Genomic DNA, 23,513 nt, shown 5'->3' with positions numbered 1-23,513 from the left:
TGCTAACATTAAAAAAAAAAAAATCTGATTGTGTCCTTCTACTCAAAAATATTTGATGCCAATTAAATACCTGAATGTTTCTAGAATAAAGTATGAACTTCTTGGGACACCAAATACTTTCAAGGCCTTCTTGGACTCACCTCCAAACTACTTTCTCTCCTCAGCTCTACCATGTATATGTGTTTACACCCCATACTTGCAGCCACTGCAGCCCTTATCATTCACACACATACATTTCTCTTGGTGTTCACCCAGAACCTTCAGCCTCACCTAATCCAACTCTTCACATCACGCCCAATTTCTCCATTCCCTCATCCCCCTCAATCCCCAGTCTTCTCTGCACATTCAGATATTTCAAATCTTTGTTTTCAATGAAACTGCATCTAAAATATTTTAAGAATGAATGACTCAATCTTGAGCTTCCACAGTTCATATTTATTTAATTATGGTTGATATTATTAGTTGTTTTTATGTCTGTCACTAGTCTATAACTTTCATAGAAGTCAGGGCCGCATCTTACTAATTTATTTCAGCCTGGTAGCTTTGAATACATTGCAAATGACATGGTAATAAATATTGACACACAAAAATAAATGGTTTTTGCACAGCATGAAATAAAGTAGTGCCTGACACATGGTCAGTGTTCAATAAATGTGAACTCTTTCTAGTAGTAATAACAGATGCTCAAAAAACATTTTGTGAAAAATGGCAAAAGCTCATTGTGCTGATTTACTATTAGCCATCTAAGCTCTTTTAAAACTGATACTGTTTAGGAATTATTATAAAGAGTTTCAATTTCCTCTTTTGGTAAAAGCAAAAGTTTAGGTTCTCGAACCACAGAAAGATATTTTTCAAGACCTAGGTTCATGTATCACTTAATCTGGTCTCTATACAGATAGAATTAAATATTGAAATCTTTTTATATCCATTTAATTCCTGATACTTAGTACAACTCTTAATACCAAGTAAGCACTAAAAAATGTTAGTGGAAGGAATAAACAAATAAATGAATTAGGATGAATTGTTTATGCAACAGAATCTCCAAACTGTGAACACATCATATATAAGGAATATGTTTCATTCATTTTTTTGTCTCCAGCCACCTCGCCCAGTATCTGACACAAAATGAATGTTTACTAAACAGCTATTTATTAAATTATAGACAAGCGATAAACACAGTTTACTTTAAAAATGCAAAGAAGGAAAAAGAAAACACATTTGTTGTATCATGTAAACTTGCACCAAAGATTTGTGAATAGATTTATTAATGGGGTAGAATTTCTACCTGGAAGATAGAGAGGTAAACATGGAGACTGAGAAGTCAGGTCACCTTAGTCCTCTCAAGTGGTTAAAGCTAACTAGGCCCTGTGAATGAGAATTTAGCCTCTCTGAGGGTCTCTAGCCTCTATACAGCATTGGTCTCAGAACAACATAGTCAGGGCAGGTGCTGGTCACATCTCTTAGCCTAAGAGTGCATACCTATTAGGGAAATTCTACTGTGGTAACATTGAAAACATAAAGACCTTGGGTGAAGAGAAGAAACGAGTAGGAGTGTCACTTGAAGCACAAACAGGGAGACTGAACGGACAATCTCTGTGTCACCACATCTGTGTCAAGAAAGGCACACCAGTTTCCTTCAAGGTACATAAGCATGTTGCACCATTGTGGAAGGAATGGAAGAGCAGGATGGGGTTGGCTGGTGGAAGTCACATCTTGGGGAAGCTGGCCAGATTTGCAATGCCACAAGCGTTGTTCTTATTCCGGGCCATGAGGATGTAGCCTTTGTTTCCCCAGTTTTCTCCCCAGCTGTAGGACCAAGCAAGGAAAATACTTAGTACCCTCAGTTTATTCAATAAAACATTTACTGAGTATTGTGCTAGGTTTTGATGGTTTACCAAAATAAATAAATCAGTTTTTACCTTTAAAGACTTTTAAAGTCAAGAAATGGAGAGAAGGCATAGTGTTACAAGAGAGATTGTTTCTGCTCAAGGGGATCAAAAAGGGCTTAACAAAAGAGGTGGCATTTGAGCTGAGCCCAAAGGCTGATAGAATTTGGACGTGTGGAAACAGGAAGCCAGCAGGTGAGAGTGAAATGAGTAATAGAGGCAGGAAAGCATGGGATATGTGTTAAGATCATGTAGCTAATTGCCATACACCCAGAGCTATCACAGAATCGTGGATCAAGTATACTCCAATTAAAAAAAAAATCATACACCTGAAGAACAGGGTGCCTGACAGGGTATAATGGGAGATTAGGTTAAGGGGATCTTTCTGGCCAGGCTAAAGATTCTCACTCTCTGGCCCATGATAGTGGAGGAGACACTGAAGATTTCTGATTAGGAGAGTGACATCATTCAACTCGAGTTTTATGATGAATTATCTTGAAAACGTGAGTCTAGAGCATAAGAAAGAGGCAAGAGAGGCTGAAGCTGGTGATTTTGGTTCGGGAGTGAACCCATAGAAGAGATGGCAACAGAAGATGAGATGGTTGGACGGCATCATCGACTCAGTGGACATGAGTTTGTACAAACTCTGGCAGATAGTGAAAGACAGGGAAGTCTGATGTGCTGCAGTCCATGGGGTCACGAAGAGTCAGACAAACTGAGCACCTGAACAACAATCACAGGAGAGATGAATGAAGCCATAAGAACAGATGAGACTGCTAAGGAGACAAGTGGAAAGGCTGGAAGATTAGATACAGATAAAGACACAGGCAGACACAAAGACAGGGGAATGAGGAGAGATTGGTCTATATATCTTCCTAAATTATCTTCATAAGTTTACTGTCCTTTTTCTCCCAACCAGAAAATTCACCAGTTACCTGGTACATTTACTTAAGCAATTTACCCTACCCCTGTTCCCTTATCCAGGGGTTCCCAATGACCCTGATCCTGCCTGGGCATGTCCTTTATTCTTCCCAGCTCTCTTGGATGTAGAACTTACCACTTGATCAAAAAGAAAGGACAGGGTAAGTGCCTGGGCTGAGAAAAGAGAAAGGAAGAACACAAGACAGAAGCTGTGGGAGAAGGAATACCCTCTTAGGAAGGTGCACAGGCTCACTCTTAGTTCGGACTGTGATTTAAAAAGTTATTCCCAGCCTCACATTCCATCCTGCCAGCCCTCCAGGCAGCATGCCGAACTTGAGAACTCCCCAGAGTCTAGGATGCCTGCTCCTTTGGAGGGCATCAAGGACAGAAAGTTTAATCAGTGCTCCTGCCAGGCTGGTATTGATCAATGAGGAAAGGAAAAGAATAATTCCTATAAACCTGCACCCCATCCATAAAGTCATAAGGAGCTAAAGAAAAATAGGGAGCCAACAGGCCCTGTAGTTTTATTTGTTCCCAATAATAGAGAAGGAAATACTAATTTTGTTTTTGGTGCTCATATCTACTTTATGAAACGCATTTATCTTCCCAGACTTCAAAATCTCTGCCCAACTCTGATATTTGTCTATCCTAAGAGCAAAAAGCTACACAAAGGGATTACATTGTTTATATTGTTCCCTAATGCTTACCATCAGACTCATGATGGAAACCTCCCTAAAAAACCAATCACATTAGAGAAAAAAGAAAAAATACATATAATTCCAAAGCTCCTGCTGGCTCTTGGTGCTCCTTTATGTTCTCACATTAGCTAGGTCTGTCTTTTTTAGGGGCTGTGAGATCACTGAAGACAGACATCTGCTCACATATTTGTGTACATGACTAAGTACCTTGAACACAGATTAGCTGTCCAACACATACCTTTAGTACTCTTGTCTGGCCATTATGTTAGAATGAATAGCCTCAGATTGGGAAGGTAGAATTGAAACATGTGAGAAAAATTTCTTTGAGGGGAAAAAAAAGGAATATTGGGAAGTTGAGGTTGAGTGTTAAGAGAGTGAGGGAGTGACAAATACAGGGTTCCCATAATTACCTGTTTTTAATTATCCAGTGCTTGTTCCCCTTCTGGATCCCATATCCCACTGCCAAAACCGCGTGGTTCAGATTATCGCTATTGCAGTTTTCATCGTAATACACACCTAGGAAACAAATTATCAAGGTGAAGCTTTCTGCAATCCAAGGGCTGCCCTGTGGGGTCTCCCACTCTAGGAGACCCTCTGTAGAATCCTGTCCCAGTCTTTTCTAAGAGGACTTACAAAAGAGATGGTCTGTGCTGTGGCAGCTGTTTCTCTCTAGTGGACTCAGTCTGATTATGGAAACAAGTACTGAAAATGCCTGGTACCCTGGGGGAAGCTGCCCAGTCCACATCAGGAGAGAAGGTTGATTGTGCTGTATAGGAACAGCACCGTACCTTTTCTGTAAAACTGGAAGGAGGTCAGGCTTGCATCAATGGCCACAGAGATGGGTCCCACTCGGGCTACTGCCCTCTTCAGGGCTTTTTCATTTCCTTCGGGGATCTCTCTGTACCCTCTGCACTTAGCTGCCTTGCCTGTTGGATTGTACATACAATTTTCATCCTGGAAAAACAAGGTTAAAAGAGGACTAGGACTAAGCAAAGGCAGTTAACTGGTGTGAGAAAGTCTGTTAAAGTTTTGGGTGACATCAGTGCATGGCAGCAGACTTGAGTCTCCACCAAGGGTCTGTTCTCTTCTCACCATTTTAGAAACTGTAAGAAAAGAATATGGGGTGGGAGGTGGGAGGGAGGTTCAAGAGGGAGGGGACATACATATACCTGTGGCTGATTCATGCTGATATATGGCAGAAAACAACACAATATTGTAAAGCAATTATTCTCCAATTAAAATTTAAAAATTGTTAAAGAACATGAAAATTGTATACCTCGTACCATGCCCCAAAATCAGCTCCAGGTGGTTTTAAAAACATAATGTGAAAGAAAACACTATAAAACTTTAAAAAAGGAAGGTTTTTATTACCTCAGAGTAGATAAAGATTTCTGAAATTAGATTAAAAAAAAAAACCCACAAATCAACTCTGGCAATGTAGTATGTATGATCCTCAGGAGGCAAGGAAGCAGCAGCTCCTGTGTTGGGAGGAGGCCCGGCCCCAGCTAGACAGAAGACCTTGGTCCCATGCACCTGTATCAGGCAGCGTTCTGGCTGACCTTGTGCTCTCATGAGAGAGGTAAAATCACACAACATGACACTAAAACAAATTAATAAAGAACTCAGTAATTTAGCCTGTGAATTTCCAACATTATGTTTTGCAGGTCTAGTTAACAATGATGTGTTTCATTGTCAAGCCAGAATCATGGAATCTAATGGCAACCCACGTCAAAGTGGTGTATTCTTTTTGGCAGTTCATTTTCCTAGAGGCCACCCCTCAAAAACCCTAATGTTGCATCTACAAGAATACATTATCTAGGGCTTCCCTGCTGGTCCAGTGGTTAAGAATTCACCTGCAAATACAGGGGACATGGCTCGATCCCTGGTCTGAGAAGATCCCTTATGCCATGGAACAATTAAGCCTGTGTGTCAAAACTACTGAAGCCTGCATGCCTAGAGACCATGCTCTGCAACAAGAGAAGTCACTGGAATGAGAAGCCTGTACACTGCAACAAAGATTAGCTCCTGCTTGCCACAACTAGAGAAAGCCTCTGCATAACAACTAAGACCTGATCCAGCCAAAAATAAATAAATACTTAAAAAATTTATCTAAACACTAACAGTAATGGTAGCATTTGACATGATAGTCTAAGATTATAGTAATGTCTTGTATTAATAATTTCTCTAGATTCCTTTGCCATATAATCCAAACCCTTGGTGCCTCCTAGTACCAAAAATTGCATAGATATACAAGTACAATAAAATATCTAGGGGAGGGATTTGGAAGGATACCATGTAATGATATTTTAAAGTAAAAATAACTTGTATTGTGGCTGGAATGAACTTAAATTACTGGATTATCTGCCTGCTGCCTTCTTTTTTAAGCTTTGTTTTTTTGCAACCTCTTTCCATTCATTTACATGTTCATATAAGAAGTTCTTTCAGTTTTATACAATAAAAATAATGAGAACATTTGTCCAAGATTCAGAATATTACAAATGGAACACATGTCTTATAATAGCTAACTGTTCATTTTGACTGATTATAAAACCAAAATTATTGCATATTCCTCTGAAATGCTGAAGAGATCATTTGAAGGGGTAGGGGAGCAAAAATTGTAAGTCAATTGCTCCTTCTATTTCAAAACAGGGGTTCAAATGTTATATAATTTTTATTCAGAGTTTCCGAGTTATTAAACCATCCCTCAACAAACTGGTTAATACAGTACTGAATAAATGATATAAGCTGTCAATGGATAAGTGATCAACAACTAGTTCTAATAATATTTATTTTTTTAATATAGTTAGACAAACCTTTAAATTGGCTGCCTGGATAAAGCAATGTTGGAAAAAAAGTTATAACCATTAATCTGTTTTTTTTTTTGCAGATACTATTAGGATTTAATTTTTTTGATATCAAGTGACAACAAAAAGTTGTCAAAAAATATTTAACAATTTAAAACAATATTTTGTCACACTTGGGTTATGTCACTAATGGCCTGATGTATTCAGAATTAAAAAGCTAATCTGTTAGGGCAGCTTTAGTATGCTGCATCTTACACTAGCAGCCCTATGAAAACTGTATACAGATTAAAGAAAAATCTTTCCACATACAACCTCCAACTTTCCTCATTTGTATACCTGACAACTAAAAAAAATAATAATAACATGAAATAATAATGGCATGAAATTTTATGAGGATGTCTTGAAGTGACTTTACTATGTAGATTGTTGAGTATCCAGTGAAATGGATCTGTTCAGTCATTTACATTAGTGAGCATTTTATTGTATCAGATGTCATTTCAGATGACTAAATATAAATAAATAAAACTCACTGTTATTGGGTTTTTAATGGCTCAAATTGCAAAGGAAAAAAATAATTTTTCTAAAATTAAGAAATTTTCTGGATTGAAAGACATCATAAACAGAAAGAAAAGAAAACACACAGTTAATAGCTGTTTAGTCGCAAAGTCATGTCCGACCCTTGCGATCCCATGGACTGTAGCCTGCCAGGCTCCTCTGTCCATGGGATTTCCCAGGCAAGAATACTGAAGTGGGTTGCCATTTTCTTCTCCAGGTGATCTTCCTGACCCAGGGACTGAACCCACATCTCCTGCATTGGCAGGCAGATTCTTTACCACTGGGCCACCAGGGAAGCCCAATACACATAGTATTCGTATCCAAATATCTTTTTACATTTTTTAAACATTAGTAAGAAACAGAATAAAATCTAATTAAAAATGGGCAAACGATATAAATGCTTCCATGGTAGCACAGTGGTAAAGAATCCACCTGCCAGTGCAGGAAACCCAAGAGACACGGGTTCAATCTCTGGGGTGGGAAGATCCCCGGAGTAGGAAGTGGCAACCTGCTCCAGTATTCTTGCCTGTAAAATTCCATGGATAGAGGAGCTACAGTCTACAGGGTTGCTAAGAGTCAGACACGACTGAGCACACACACAATCACACACAAAAGATATAAGCAGTCAATTCATAAAGAAATGCAGATACTGATGAAGCTGTGAATCAACTGGATTTCTTATATTATGCAGATGGGAATATAAATTTTCCAAATACCTTGGTAAACAATTTGACATCATCTAGTATAGTTAAAGATCCACAGACCTAAAGACTCAGACAATTCTGTTCCTAGATATTACATTCTAGTAAATAAATTCTTGAACGTGTGAATAGAAGACTGTGGATATTTGCAGCAGATAAACAGGTCGGATGGGTAGATCTTGGCTCTGTTACATAACTAGAGGTGTGAATTTGAATATGCCATTTTATCTCCTTAAGTGTCTATGTCCTTCTATGTCCTCACCTATAAAGTGAGGATAAGGGTGCCTTACAGGGCTTTTATAAGAAATGAGAACATGCACTAAGTACATGGCTTAGTACACAGTAGCCATCATTTGTATTACTCAGACTTGCAATCCCTTCTTTAAAGGCTCCTGCTGCAAAGGCCCCATATTACCTATCAACTCCATGTATATAAAAATGTCTTCAGATCTTCTTCCTTTTAGATAAGAAAGATCTTCCTATTACTAAAGGACCTTATACTAATACATATATATGGAATTTAGAAAGATGGCAATGATGACCCTGTATGCAAGACAGCAAAAAAGACACAGATGTGTATAGCGGACTTTTGGACTCAGAGGGAGAGGGAGAGGGTGGGATGATTTGGGAGAATGGCATTGAAACACGTATACTATCATGTAAGAATCGAATCACCAGTCTATGTCCGATGCAAGATACAGCAAGCTTGGGGCTGGTGCACGGGGATGACCCAGAGGGATGTTGTGGGGAGGGAGGTGGGAGGGGGGTTCATGTTTGGGATCGCATGTACACCCGTGGTGGATTCATGTCAATGTATGGCAAAACCAATACAGTATTGTAAAGTAAAATAAAGTAAAAATAAAAATTTAAAGTATAAATAAATAAATAAATAAATAAAGGACCTTATGGGAGGAAGTGAGTTCATCTCTAAAATTGCAATAAATATGAAGCAACTTGCTTTTTTCTCTCATTTTAAACATGTTAACATGTTAACTTACATAATTTGCTTAAATGTTCCCCAAATCCACATTGAGATCACACAAAATAAAGCCACATGATTTATGAAGTTAGCATGGTGGGCTTAGAGATTTCTGATGGGAGTGGAAGAGTTGAATAGAGAGTTATAGAGACCTACTCAGAGATCTATGGGATAGCCTGTCTGTTCTTTCTCCAGGGCAGAGAGACAGATACGAACCATGGTAGCGTAAGCTCCCCAAATTTTCCCAGACTGGACTTCCCTAGTGGTCCACTGGGTAAGAATCCACTTATCAATGCAGGAGACACATGTTTGATTACTGATTTGGGAAAATCCCACATGCTGAGGGGCAACTAAAACCTGTGCTCCACAACTACTGAGCCCACAGGTCTTAGAGCCTGTTTTGCAATGAGAAGCAACCACAATGAGAAGCCACCAACTAGAGAGTAGGCCTCGCTCACCATAACTAGAGAAAGACCGCGTCAAGCAAAAAATTAATTAATTTTAAAACACACAAACAAATTCTCCCAGACTGTGGGAATCTTCTTCGCCTTTTGTGGGAAATCATTTCATCAAGAAAGCTGAATAGGGTAACAGAAAACAAGATTTCTGGAACTGTTTCCAGAACAAAATGTCATGCTTGAGAAGGAGAAGCCGTTACAGAACTATATGACTGTGCGGGACAGTCTCACCTGTCCAACATACGGGTAGGCATCTTCAGAGTCAATGCCCCGGTTCTTCTGCACATACTGGAAGGCATTGGTCATATAGCCCCCTCCGCAGCCATCATTCTCAGACACACAATCCACCAGGTTCTGTGGACTCAGATTTAAGAGTTTGCCGGTTTTCTTCTTGAGTTGGCCCTCCAGGGCACCCACAGAGCTAAAAGCCCAACAGGAACCACATTGACCCTGAGAGGCATAACAGAGAAATCATCAGTAATTGCTGTTCTCACTTTCTGTTTCTCTCTTCTACCTGCCCAATGAAATTTCACACATTTTGTAAATTCCAGCGCCCATCCCCTTTGCTATGAAGTATTCCTATTTCCCTTCACTTGACCTTTGTTGCAGTGTTCTATTGCTATTGTTGCTATTAATAACTGTTGTTACTACTGTTACCATTAGTTGCAGTGAAGCAGAGTACAGCACTTCAATGAATCAATGAATCCATCATGAATTGAAAAACAGTAAGGTGAAAATGCAATACCCCTAACTTACTGAACGTCACAACTTAGCCCAGCCTGACTTACATGTACTCAGAACACTTATGTTAGCCTACAGTCAGGCAAAATAATCTCACACAAAGCCTATTAGTGTTGAATATCTCCTGTAGTTTACTGAATTATAATTATATTGAATATCTTATGCAATTTACTGAATTATAATTGTACTGAAAGTGATAAACAGAATGGCTGTAGTTGTGTTTACCTTCAGGACCATGTGCCTGGCTGGCAGCCATGGCCTGCTACCACAGCCTAGCGTCAAGAGAAGGTATCATACTACATATTGCTAGCCTGGGAAAAGATCAAAATTTTAAATTTGAAGTACAGTTTCTATGGAATGCCCATCACTTTTATACCATCATGAAGTCAAAAATATCATAAGGTGAACCATTAGAAAGTCAGAGAACTACTCTAGGATAGGAAAAGTTTTCCATGTTCTTTTAATACTTTTACAAATGAAGAAATACTGCAGATAAAAGAAATACTCTTTAAAGGTAGGTCTTGGGTGCACAGGGAATAGAAATGTGGAAGACATAAAAATATAACTATTGTGTTGGAAACAATGATACTAATTGTGTATATTTGCATAAGATATTTGCTGTAAAAACAATGTAGATGAATAATTAAGGATTTATTATCTTGCTTAAAAAAAAGTCAGGGACCATCTGTACTGGCTTTGTAACACACTAGATCAGTGACCTTGGGTAAATTACTAAACCTCTCTGTACCACACTGTCTTTATGTGTAAATTGTGAATAATAATAATAAAATGAGATTATGAGAATTTAAAAAGTTAATTCATATAAAGGATGAATTATTATGTACAATAATAATAATCTCCCCAAAAGTGCTAGCTATTATTATTGGCGTATGTTTGGCTAGATGATACATTTTTTTCTTTCCTGCTAGTTCTATTTTTTAAGATTGGGGATTTCTTGAGAACACAAGTTATGTCTTAGTCCTCTCTACTGTCTAGTACTATACCTGGTAGGTTCTGCAAAAACTGTGGTTGTTGAATGAATGTTAGATCAAGTGTTCATCTGGCAGATATAATCAGCATTGTTAAGATCATGGGAAAACTTACATTCTCAGGCTGGTAAGAATATAAGATTATAAAAACTTTTGTAGGAAGGATTCTGTGACCTACTGATTCCAATTTTAAGATTTATTTTGCATAAATATTTGTATATATGCACACAGGTGCTTATTGCAATACTATTTGTAGAAAAGAAAAAAGAAAAAAAACCAACCTAAATTTACAAAAACAGATGATGAATTAAACAACAGAATAGGCTTTATTCTCTTGGCAGTGGGAGGTGTAACTTAATTCTTTTCCATCTCTTTCTGGTGCCCTCATACCTTAGGAACAAAGCAGCAAAAAAGGGAGAGATCATGCTAGCTTACATACCCACACCCAACAGAAAGGAGGATACCTGGTTTTTGACAGGAGTAACGTATCCCTTCTTCCGATAATCAACAGAGTCTGGGGTTCTGCCTTCCCAGTCTGGGATATAGAGGGTGTCATTACTGCGGGAACGAGAAGCGGGTACTTTGAGTCCAGTCATCTTCTGAACCACTTCTTCACTGGTCTGGGACAAAGAAGAAAGAGACCAGGCATAAGCAGGGAACCAAGACAAAACAGGCAGACAGACCAGGAACTGAGGTTCAACTCACCATGTCCCCCAAGTGATTCATGGCCAGTTCATATGTATGGACACCAAGCGAGGCCTCAAGATTATGGATGGAAATATGCTTCAGGTTTTTTTCCCAAATTAAACGTCGAGAGATTTCATCCACCTAAACAGAGCATAATTAGTGTGGGCATAGACTGTGTCCTGTGTATAGTTACTTACATAGTACTGTGGAGGTTTTTAGAAGAGATTAAATTTATAATCATAGAGGATTTACCATCTAGTTGGGGAACTTGCCACGGCATTGTTAAGAGCATGCAAAAATCAATATATAAACAACTGCAAATAATAAAACTCAAAGCTCTGATTTATAGAGGAAAATTGCTTATGGATTAATGGCATTATTTGAGAAGGCTTCCCAAAAGAGACCTGTAAGACAGTTATAAAGAAAAGATAGGACTTGACTGAGGATGACTTGAGGAGTAGGAATAGAGAGTATATGTTAACTGCGAACAGGGACAGGTTTGCTTGGTTGTATTATAATCCTGAATTTGAAGAAGGGAATTTGGAAGCTAGGATTGGATGTCTCGGGTTCCAGCCCTCCCACATTCTCCTCCAGGTTCCCAGGCACCTTGCTGTTATACTGCTTTCTGTACGTCTTCTTCCATAGCTCCCATTGGGTGTCCAGTATCTCCTCGGGGTATAGAGCAAAGCTCAATACAGGCAGCAGTAGTAGAACCGTGAGCCCCCACATCCTGGAGAATACGATAATTAGGGGCATGTGTGGTAGTTCCAGTCGTGTCCAACTCTTGCCGACCCTACGGACTATAGCCCACCAGACTCTGTCCATGGATTCTCTAGGCAAGAACACTAGAGTGGGTTGCCATTTCCTCCTCCATGGGATCTTCCTAACTCAGGGATGGAACCCAAGTCTCTTATGCCTCTTGCACTGGCAAGCAGGTTCTTTACCACCACCACCACCTGGGAAGCCATAATTGGGGGAGACTCTTCTGTTTGTCCAGAGGTTCCTAATCTGATTTGGGATGAGGAAACAGCTGGAACCATATGCTCAGACAGGTGGTTCTTAATCTTTGGGAAGCATAGACTCACATGACAAGCTAATAAAAAATTGCAACCCACTATTAATTCCTCTTGCCAGAAAAATGAATACAACACAATAATTCTTGGGAGTTCCTGAACCCAAAGTTAGGAGCCCCTTCCTCTGGACCATGAGGCAGAGGAAAACTAGGCTTTATGAGGAAGGCAGACAAAGATTGAGAGTGATTTCCAGACAAAGATTGAGAGTGATTTCCATATGATAAAATGATAGGTGGGGGAAGAGGGGTCTGAGTTTGGATGTGATGCTGATACATCTGGTCCCAAGTATTTTGGGAGATCACACACACACACACACACACACACACAACTTGGACAGATAACCAGAAATGGGAAAGAAAATGGACAATCAGGATGGGAGCAACACCTGTCTGCTCCACTGTCCCCAGCAGACTCGGAGGAGATGGACAGGTGTAGGGTTAAGATGAATGGGATTGGAGAATACAAAAAGGAGAGAGAAGTCTTTCCTTCCTGATCATTTCAATGTATTCTTCTGTTCCTTGCCTAAATTTTGATTCTGCTCCTAATCTTGCCAGCAGGGAACAAGGAAAAGTTGACAGCATCTCCTATTTTCTCTGAGATATCCCCTCAGTGTTCTTATGCACTTCCTCCTTTCTCTTCCTGCTCCTCCCTCAGGCAGGAAACTGTCCTAATCTCAACCAGCTGCTGTGGAGGGAAAGCTTTTCTTTTTCTGACCGAAAAACCCACAAATACCTCTGGGACTGCCTCACAGGACAAAAAAGCCTCAGAAGCAAGTTTGTTAGAAGAACGTAAGACAGAAAAGCAATGTTGTGTGATCATTAGTCGCACAGCTTTTCAGTTTACTTTAGCTTCGTTCACGTCTTGTAGTGTCTTGCTAATCACATGTCCTCCATTTTAAGAAAAAGTTTAGTCTGCGGCAAGTCGTACAGCTTGCATGATTTTTAAACTTGTCAATTTTTTGTGTAATCTTTGCACATTGGAAAATGTCCAGCAGGATATTTAATATCTGGAGTGTTTAGGGCTTTTCAGATTCTCAAGCGTAGGAAGATCTTGAGCTACCACGCCTCTGCATTCTCCTCCTCCCTGCTAGTAACTTAACCCTTTTAGTACCTTTGCCTCCCCACCAACCAAAAAAAAAAAACAAAACCCTGAGGCCACTCTTTGAGGGATGGGTAAAGAAGGCCTTACATTGCTTTCACTGACAACCACGTATACATACATATAAACCATAAAAGGAGTCCTAAAGATTTCCAGGTAGATTTTACTTAGCCAGGAAATGACCAAAGGAGGACATCACTGTTTTCCTCCAGAAAGCCTATAAAGTTCATTTTGATCTACAAGTCACTACATTCCTAAAATTCCTAAAAATGGAGGACAGGAATGAGAGGTTAAAAGATCCAGAAAGCTGAAAATGTTACCTGTTGATGGGGATCTGTTCTCTCGGCTCGTCTCAGCAGAGAAGAGTGGATAATGTGGCCGGATGACTGGGGGGGCTGGATTTATTCCACCAGGATTGCGGAAGTCAGCTCTGGCTGCTGGCTGGAAAATTTGGATGGGGAGGGCAGTGGAGATAGAAATGCTGAGAGAGGGGGATTAGGGAGGAGGGAAGGAGGCAGCAGATTTGTATAGTTCCTCTGTGTGCATGTGGAGCATGTGTGGCAGGGTGGAGAGTTAGGTATTTAGTTTCACATGGCTGCCTGCCTTTGAGACAGACAAAAAAGACCTCAGTACATTATTACCCAAGTTGGGGCTTACCTTCTCTTTGGTGGATAGACAAGCATATATTATTTGTTACACTAAGGGATTATCTCTTTTCTGGCCCTCTTCCTGTTATTATTTCCTGTTCCTGTTATTTCTCCAACTTTGAAACCTGTTTTATAAAATTTGTGTCTGACCCTCACATCACGGGTGAGGAAATGAAGACAAAAAACTAGAAAAAAGTATCTCAGGGAAGTCACAAGCTCCAAAATCATTTGTATTTTATAGACCTGTTGCCTAAAAGCTGTCATTGCTTTCAGGCAGGGTAATAGCTTTTCCAGACTAACATGATTTTGCTGAGGAAGGATATGCCCCAAAAATCCATATGAAATCAGTTCTAAAGTAACCAGAAACAGTACTCCTGGTTATGACAGCGCTTGAATCAATGCCATAAGCACTGACAAATTCACTTGTGACTTCTTCACTGCCAAAGCCTGATGAACATTATCTGTCTCAATTATCAAAATCCCCAATCCAGGGCCAGTCATATGAGCTTCTCCAAATGCTTCCCTCAATATCCAGGCATGTGACAGATCATGAGAATCTAGTTCAGTCCCTAAACCACATCCCCAAACATTTCCTTCCATAAACAGATGTGGGGGGAAGAGGAAAAGAGGGTCCTTGGAACAAAAATAATAATACATGGTATCCAGCTTCAGTTTCTAGCTGGGTTACATACATAGACCCTCAAGAAAACAGGTTTATGCTCATGGGTTTAATTTCTTAATGAAACATACTATCCTAGAGGGAAACAATGTCTGGACCTAAATAGTTTAAATTTCCCTATCCCTGATTCCTTTAAATCCAGAAGTGCCCTACTGGTCTCAAGTCCCAATTTATCCCCCTCTCCCAAGGACTTGGGCAATCCCCTACCCCCCATCCCATGGTCAGACGTCCCTCATGATTTTACTCCAAGTGACTCAGGATCAGGAGGACAACTAAGGAATGCTGACTGATCAGAGCCCTATGATTTCTGATTCCTGAAATTATAGACACACTGTGCTTCATGTTTGTGTATCTGAAGCACAAGTTATGAATTCAACTGGTTGCGGGTGTTTGTTGTTTTTGAGCTGGGATGGAATAATAAGGCCGCAATTAAGATCACACAACACAAGGAAGTTTACAAAAGGAAAAAATATTTTGTTTTAAAATCTTTGCTACATGTCATTATTTTTGCCACTGTAAGGCTCAGCACAGATGCCAGCAGTACAGAAATGGCCAACAAGGAAAAAAAAAATCAAAAATAAAACCCTGAAGGAAAAGCAGAAACAAAACCCCCAGAGCATCTTCTCCACCCCTCCCCTTCTCCCAAAGCCCAATAATAACTGTACAATATTATAGTCCTGATCACATTTAAAAACAGTTGATTATTTAAAAAACAAGGATTTCATTGGAAACTCAACTTTTTGGTTTCTTAAAGTGTGATATAAATATATATGTATATTGTATGTGTGCACATAGAATAAAAAAATAAACTGTCTCCTTTTCCACTTCACTACCTGGCACCAGACTGGAGACAAAAGGGAGGGAAACCTAATGACATTCTGTCAGCCCTCTCCAAGGCCACTACGCGCCTCAGTCCCCTATGGCTACATTTAGTATGTTTTCTCGCCAATTCAGTCTTGCACTTAAGATACTGGCCTGAGCCAAACGAGTGAACAACAACAACAAAAAGGCTGATACACGTGACTGTTACCTGAGGAAGGTAAAGAGTGAGAGTAGTAACCTGTATCCGCATTTATATGGCTATAGTTAATTATTAAGTGACCCTGTCGGGATGGGAGTCCAGGTCCCATCTATCACATGGATTTATTACACTTGTACTATAAAGCAAACTCCAGTCTCAAGATTGGAGAGGGAGCAAAGAGGAAGCAACTATAGGTCCAGAAGAGACCTAAATTTCAGTTCTTGCAGACTGGATACTTTGAGTATGGGATGAAAGAGGTTACTTTGCAAGAAGGCTTGGTATTTGGTTTAAATTCCAGCAGTGAGAATTTTCACTGGGACTGCTAATCCAAGAAGTTGAGTTTCCATGCAGACATAACCTCTAGAGAACACACATCATATGTGACTCTGACAGAAAAATGCAGCATCACCCTTATGGACAAGTAGGGGGTTCTGAACGTGTTTACCTTGCCAGCCTATTTCTGCAATGCAGATGTTCCATACAAGGTGAGAGCACCAAAAGCAGGAATGACCCAGCTTTATCACTATATATGTTCAATGAGAGACCAAACGTATCAATAGAAGACTTCATATACTTGCTTACAGCTGCATAGTGGCTGGGCACAGATATAATAAGCGCAGCAAAGACATTTACTTAAATACTCTTTGGCTGCATTACTAAGTGGAAACTAATTGGAAGATTCAACTCTTTAGGACTCTTTGAAAAACACAGAGAAAGACAAAGATAAAATCTGGGACAAATTTTGCATAACTCCCTAGTAGGGAGAAAGAAACAAACACAGAAACAAATGTGCACACTCACACACACACGTGCACGCACACACACACACACACACACACACACTCTCTTTCTCATATTTCATTCCAGAGGAATTGCTCACAGGCAGCAAAAAGCACCTGTACTCACTTCCAAAAACCCCATCACACCTGCCATGTTTCATGGTCCTCAAACATTGAGGACATTTCTCCTCTCTCTCACCTTATTAAGAATTTCTTTCCAAAAATAAGCCATAGTATCCAAAGGAAATAGTGAATGTTTTCTAACCTGCTCCTTGACCCAGCACAAATCGTTTCTGCATAAATTTCTGGTCAGGAGACATAAGGAAAGACATTCTTAACCTAACCCAGCCTCAATTTTTCAAAGGGTCCCCAAAGCGTTGAGGAGTCACTCCATTTCTTCTATAAATGTTATCTCAGACATGCAGGAAGACAAGGGAAAGGTCAGAAGGGAAAGGGAGTATACATGAGGGGTGAGGGAAGGGAAGGGAGAGGAACTTTTATTCTGTTTACAGAAAGATTTGCTTTTTTAAAAACAAATGGTGATTTTTTTCTCCCCCACCCTTTATCCTCACCCCAATAGTTCTATTCTGAAAAGGAGGGAAACATAGTTAGGTCAGGAAATTCTTCATTGTTGTAACTGTTGCTCTGGTCTCCCAGCATAGACAGCATCTCCTAATAAGAGAAAAAGAATAAGCTTGGGTCACACACCTTGATCCTTCACATTTATTGAGCTCCTTCCCAACATCCCCCTGAACCATCACCCCTGGCCCCAGAGTTTCTGCTGTGCTGAGTTCTCTTAGCCTTCTTTACTCCCAGCAATTCTAACTTCTTTAGATGACAACCTATTTTCCTACTTCCTTCTCTCCCTTCCCCCTACAGTTCTACATTCTCCCCCTTTTCTAGTCCTCACTTTTCTCAATGGGAGAAAAATCTCCTTGTCATATTTCATAAAATCCCCTCTGGATACTTATGGAGTATCTCTTATCCTATTTGTTTTCCACCAAAACCTTGTTTTGCCTTCTTCCAATCTGTGTTTTAAACTAAGTTCCTCCTTTATCCCACTTGAGATTACTAACTACTGCAGTCCCCTCAGGATTTATGTAAACAGACCCTTATAGCTGTATTCAGTATTTTTATGCCTAAACTACTACCATCAAATGGGCATATGGCTCTCCGTGAATGGACCAAAATTACCTTCTTTCATGTCTTTGCGTGGTGCTTCACGTCACTAATGACAGTCTAGTGCAGCACACTAAGTTCACAATCTTCTCAATTAATGACATCTATTTTTACGTCTCTTCTCTTCTCCCACTTACTAACCTCAATCCATGCATGCTTTCTTCTCTGTCTCTCGTCCCTGACTCTTTCTCTCCCAGTTTCTGGTTTTCTGAAGTCTTTAGACCCTCTCACCTGGAAGACCTCAGGCTGGCCAGGTTGCTGTGCTGATGGTTGTTGAACATGTTGCTCATTAGAACTTGAACGATGATGCGACTGCTGGCCCTGCCACTGTGGCCAGACACCCACACCCTCTGCTGTCCGTGTCTGGAATTGTCCTGCAGGTTGTCCAGTCTCAGGAGCTAGAAATAAAGCAATGAAAAATAAACAACTTCAACCTGCTAACTCCACTAGAGAGGAGAAACTAGCACATAGCGACATGCAAGTCATTAATTTTACCTAGATACCCTCTGTCCCTTCTATTTCAAACCCTAGTCCCAAATTTATTTTTCTTCTCTAGGTAGAGTCTTTTCTAAAGGACCCTTTGCTCATTCAGACTCAATGTGCATATTATTAAATTTATAATACTTTACATGCTTTTTGTTACACATGCTAATAAAGTCCTTTTCACGCAGGTAGGTTTTCAATTCCAAATGGACTATCACCACGCATTTCCCTATCCCACTCCAGTACTCTTGCCTGGAGAATCCCATGGACAGAGGAGCCTGGTGGGCTACAGTCCATGGGGTCGCAAAGAGTCGGACACGACTGAGCCACTTCACTTGACTTCAGGTCAGCACAGCCAGGACAAAAGCAAACTATTTTAAACACTAAACCCTTTCTCCTTTGTGACGTGATTTTCCTGTTACCCTGACTCTGGTGTGAACTCACCAAAGTTGGATCCACGACTGGTGAGACTAGGATAGGCAGCTGCACCAGGTGACGCAGTGGAAGCACCAGGAAGGGACATGGGGCTGAAAGAAGATGGATTCTGAAAGCTGCCTACACCAAATTGGGAAGAACGAGTCTTAGCTGTAGCCTGGGTAGCCACTTGCTAAAAGGAAGAAAGGGGTAGAGAGTAAACAGAACATTAACATTACTGCACGGACCATTCCTATGGGAGTTAACCCTCTGTCAATCATTGGATTCTTTGGAGCCAACCTCATTACTTATTTCCCATCGCACATTTCTTCCAATTAACTCCCAGTTTCCTCTGACACTATTTTTAGGCACTTGTGATAAAGTGTAAAAAGCAAAGAACTATGCGATTAGTCAAAGTATACACATTTAGAGTTGAGAATTAAATGAAAATAACATAAATGAAAGCATTTTATAAACTGTAAAACTATACAAAAACTAGAAGCATTAATAATAGTACAGCATTATATAAAGAGAAAAACACACTTTGCATCATTTTATTATTCAATCTGTACCACATTTGTTTGTTCCTAATGATCTCTTTTTTTTTTTTGGTAACTAAACAGTTTCCTCACTATAATAGTAATGCATATGCACCATGGGATATCTTCAAAATGAAGGAAAATAAAAAGGAAATAATCATCCATAATCCTACCACCAAAGACACATGGTTAACATTTTTGGATAATTTCTTCCAGTTTTCATTTTCCTATGTATTTTTTTAAACAATGAGGTTATACCATGTATAATAATTCTAGAGTTTATTTCTGATTTTGGCTTTTTTATTTAAAATATTACATATGCAAATATAACTACACAGCAACATATAAAAGGATATTAGCTTTAGCCTTAACATATATATACACATATATATTATATATTACATGAGGATTTTTCAACACAATTCCTGCTCCCAATAAGGTAAAAATTGGAAGACAGAGGATGGCAGGGCGGTCAAGAGAGGATGTTTCAGACAGACAATAATAATTTTACATATGGAAAAAGCCTAACCAACCAAACAACAAATACAAGGGACAGACAGATGAGAGGGTTTACCTGGGCAGAGAAGCCTGGCCGGGTGCTAGGGGTCCAAGCTGGGGCTGCTCCCTGGGTAGGATTGGAGTGGCGGGAAATCTGGGCCAACATCTGCCCTGCGGAAGTTGATGGCTGCACAATGGTTACAGGAGGGGCCAGACCACTATTTCTAGGAGTGAACAAACAGTGAGGTGAGGATGAAAAAGGTGCATTTATCACAGAATCTAGGAATCACAGGACAATCTAGTGCTATCTCTAGATTCCCTTGACTCCCTAGGGGTTAAGGAAAACTTGATAACAGAATCTGGAAAAGACGAAAAACACTGACAATCACACTGATCAGGACACACAGAGATGGGACCTGGAACAGGGCAGCAGGACAGGTGCAAAGAAAGAGGAGGAAGAAAAGCAAGCTCATCTCATCTGAGGCCAACAAGTTCCACTGCTTTGTCTGAGATAACCAGAGAAAGCTAGGCAATAATAAAACCTGGATTCAGTAACTGAATCCCTCAGTTGCCCTGTAAAGCAGCACACACATACGGGGCTCACCTGAAATTCTCTGCCGGCCGGGGGGTAGGAGGGAATGTGTTGCCCTGGGAGAATAGCTGTTGGGTGGCAGGGACAGTGCTGGAGGAGATGCCTTTACTCTGATCTGTGGACCAAAAGGAGTCGGGGGAGGGCCAGTCAAGGGGCTGTAGTATATTAGTTCAGCAAGTTCCTATTTATTCACGAGGTATTAGGGTTAAGTGGAAATATGCTGGGAGACTACTGATTGGGCAGCTGCAGGCCCATCAATAAGTGATCAAAATGAGAATTTAAAATGAGAATAAAGGAAAAACATACCCGTACTGATGTTGGAGTAGATTTCTGAAAATCTTGGATCTCTATCTTGGGCAAACAGACTCTCTGACTTCTCAAGGGGCTTGCTGTGTTCTGGCCCTGTGGTTGTTACAGGCTGAACAGAAACCTGTGGAATGTAATGATAAAAATAACCATGAAGGTTTAACATGACAATTCAATAATTCAAAAATTTATATAAAGATACACATACACTTTAACTGGCTCTAGGGGACACTTCTTAAAGAAATGTTCACCATCCTTTAAAGATGACATACTAACCTGGGAATGATTGTAGCTGGTTAGTCCATCTCTTCCTGGTACCACATCTAATTCTGTTTGCTGCTGCTGCTGCCTACATGTTAAAGGCAAGTAAAAAGAAAAATAGGGGGAAAAATGTTATTTTAAAAAGGATCTGGGGAAAGGGCTTAAAACAAACAAAAAAGTGTGACTGTAGACTGCCACTCCCCAGGCTAGTCACTGCTCAATAAAGAATTGTTCCACCATTTCTCACCTGGGTGCCAGCTGCCCTGAGCCCATCTCCAGGGATAAATTAGCTGTGGGACCTAGCTGTGGCCTCTGGATCGTGTTGGACAGTGAAGGCCGTGGTTCCTGGCTAGAGTTTCTGGGAAAATGAAAAGTAGAGACAAGGAAGAAAAAAAAAAAAGTATCTGACTCTGTACAAAAGATACTACAGATTCCCTGGTACATGGGGTAATCACTGATAAATTCCCCTTTAAAGCCCAATCCCTATGATACCTGTAACCTTAGATTCAGCAAATAATTCGCACTATAAACAACATGGTACAAACAGAAACTATGTCCTATAGCCAAGAGTTCATCCTGTTTGGGCTCTAACTCCTTCCAGGTATTCAATACCTAGTAGTTGTGGATGTGTGTATGTATATGTTGCATATCCATATATTGTGTTTAAAAAAACCCTAAGTAAAAAAACTGATGAAAGTATACACTGAAACATTAACAAAAACTATTTCTTGATGGTGAGAATTTCTTTCCTTCTCTTTACTATTTTCAATACTTTCCAAATTTTCTACAAAGAATATTAATTACAAAATAAAATATTAAGAATTAATTAAAACTAACTACAGTAGAAAAAACCGTAGTACGCAAAAATGGGAAAAGCCGTTATTTCCAGAAACAACTTCTTAAAAAGACTTAAACATTTCAAAATTTAAGCAAAAGAGAAACACAAAACAGCTGTTATTCAGAAATATAAAGATGCAAAAAACCAAAACAACTATAATGACCTGAGTCCTAAGTTAATGAAAATTTCTAACTGAATCCACTGTTATACTAAATTAATTAACAAAAAATTAAACTTCATGAGCCCTAAAAGTTGAATTAGAGGATACAGAGACTCAATGTTGTCACCAGGTATTATTCACACTTGATAATTATTTCTAATCAGATCTTCAGAAGTGGGTTCAAGGCCAATTCTACACAGAAAGATTAAATGGAAAAGAAGTACCTTGACAACTGACATCCACTAGGATGGGCACAATAAAAAAAGACAGCAAGAACTGAACTCTCATACACTGCTGATGAGAAAAATACAGCACTGGTGCTCAGAACGCAAACTGGTACAGCAGCTTTGGAAAACAGTTTGGGAGTTTCTCAGAAGATTAAGCATAGAGTTACCATGTGACCCAGCAATTCTGGGCTGTGCTTAGTCGCTCAGTCATGTTCAACTCTTTGCGATCCCAGGGATTATATGTGCATGGGGATTCTCCAGGCAAGAATACTGGAGTGAGTTGCCATGCCCTCCTCCAGGGGATCTGCCCAGCCCAGGGATCAAACCCAGGTCTCCTGCATTGCAGGTGGATTCTTTACCATCTGAACCACCAGGGAAGCCCAAGAATACTGGAGTGGGTAGAATATTCCTTCTCCAGGGGATCTTCCGAACCCAGGAATCAAACCAGGGTTTCCTGCATTGCAGGCAGATTCTTTACCAGCTGAGCTACCTAGGTATATACCCAAGAGAATAACATATCCACACAAGAAGTTGTACACAGATGTTCACAGCAGCATTCTTAGCATCCAAAAAATGTAAACAACTCAATATCTACCAATCAATGAACGGATAAACAAAAATGTGTTTCCATTTATAAGAAATGTCTAGATCAGGCAAATTTAGAGAGACACAGAATAGATTAAGTTACACAGGGCTTGAGGAAGATGCTGTTAATTAGTACAGGATTTCTTTGAGGGTAATAGATATTTTGTGTGTGGTAATACCCACACAGCCCTGTGACATACTAAAAAAATTATACCCTTTAAATGAGTAAACTGCATGGTATACGAAATCTATTTTAATAAAACTCTTACAAAGCTGAGAAAAAGTTCAAACAGAAAACAATCAAAGAATAGAGAAATAGAAACTAATAAATTAGTCAATATAGCTATGCTCTAAAGCAAACTATGGCCCACAGGCCAAATCCAGTCCACTACCTGTTTCTGTAAATAGAAGTTTACTGGAACATAGCCATCTTTATTCATTTCATTTGTCTAGAACTGTTTTTGTGCTACAAGAGCAGAGTTGAGAAGCTGCAATAGAGACTGTATGTCCCACAATGCTGAAATATTTACTATCTGGTCTCAGGAAAGTCTGCAGACACCTGTTCTAGGAAAAAAAAAAAAAACCGGCCAGACTAGAGCAATAAACTGATGTATAAAACAAAATTATTTCTAGACAAGACTGAAACAAAATTGAAATACAATTGACCTTTGAACAGTTCGGGGGTTGGGGCACTGACTCTCCAAGTAGTCAAAAA

The 23,513-nt window shown here is 39.8% G+C and overlaps 2 protein-coding genes across 2 annotated transcripts in view; both read right to left on the bottom strand.

Moving 5' to 3' along the window:
- Nucleotides 1-437: 437 nt before the first annotated feature.
- On the bottom strand, nucleotides 438-14,039 carry CTSK (cathepsin K). The gene is made up of 8 exons (XM_068963891.1): nucleotides 13,911-14,039; nucleotides 12,026-12,149; nucleotides 11,438-11,560; nucleotides 11,197-11,352; nucleotides 9,234-9,452; nucleotides 4,294-4,459; nucleotides 3,916-4,021; nucleotides 438-1,806 (listed from the first exon to the last, which is right to left on the bottom strand). Exons 2-8 carry the CDS (start codon nucleotides 12,146-12,148, stop codon nucleotides 1,707-1,709), a joined length of 993 nt encoding a protein of 330 aa, XP_068819992.1. The 5' UTR covers nucleotide 12,149; nucleotides 13,911-14,039; the 3' UTR covers nucleotides 438-1,706.
- Nucleotides 14,040-15,464: 1,425 nt separating this feature from the next.
- ARNT (aryl hydrocarbon receptor nuclear translocator) overlaps nucleotides 15,465-23,513 on the bottom strand; it is a 66,131-nt gene continuing 58,082 nt past the window's right edge. The window contains exons 15-22 of the mRNA XM_068965685.1: nucleotides 21,236-21,346; nucleotides 21,004-21,076; nucleotides 20,728-20,851; nucleotides 20,434-20,536; nucleotides 19,906-20,053; nucleotides 18,823-18,985; nucleotides 18,127-18,293; nucleotides 15,465-17,388 (exon numbers count right to left, since the gene is read on the bottom strand). Of these exons, the coding sequence (XP_068821786.1) occupies nucleotides 17,299-17,388; nucleotides 18,127-18,293; nucleotides 18,823-18,985; nucleotides 19,906-20,053; nucleotides 20,434-20,536; nucleotides 20,728-20,851; nucleotides 21,004-21,076; nucleotides 21,236-21,346 (979 nt within the window). The 3' untranslated portion in view covers nucleotides 15,465-17,298. The remainder of the gene's footprint in view (nucleotides 17,389-18,126; nucleotides 18,294-18,822; nucleotides 18,986-19,905; nucleotides 20,054-20,433; nucleotides 20,537-20,727; nucleotides 20,852-21,003; nucleotides 21,077-21,235; nucleotides 21,347-23,513) is intronic.

This window comes from Capricornis sumatraensis, chromosome 2 (genome assembly GCF_032405125.1).
Source record: "Capricornis sumatraensis isolate serow.1 chromosome 2, serow.2, whole genome shotgun sequence".
In the NCBI taxonomy this organism is placed as follows: domain Eukaryota; kingdom Metazoa; phylum Chordata; class Mammalia; order Artiodactyla; family Bovidae; genus Capricornis; species Capricornis sumatraensis.
Note: the sequence above shows the minus strand (reverse complement) of the source record. Positions and strands in the feature narration are given on the sequence as shown.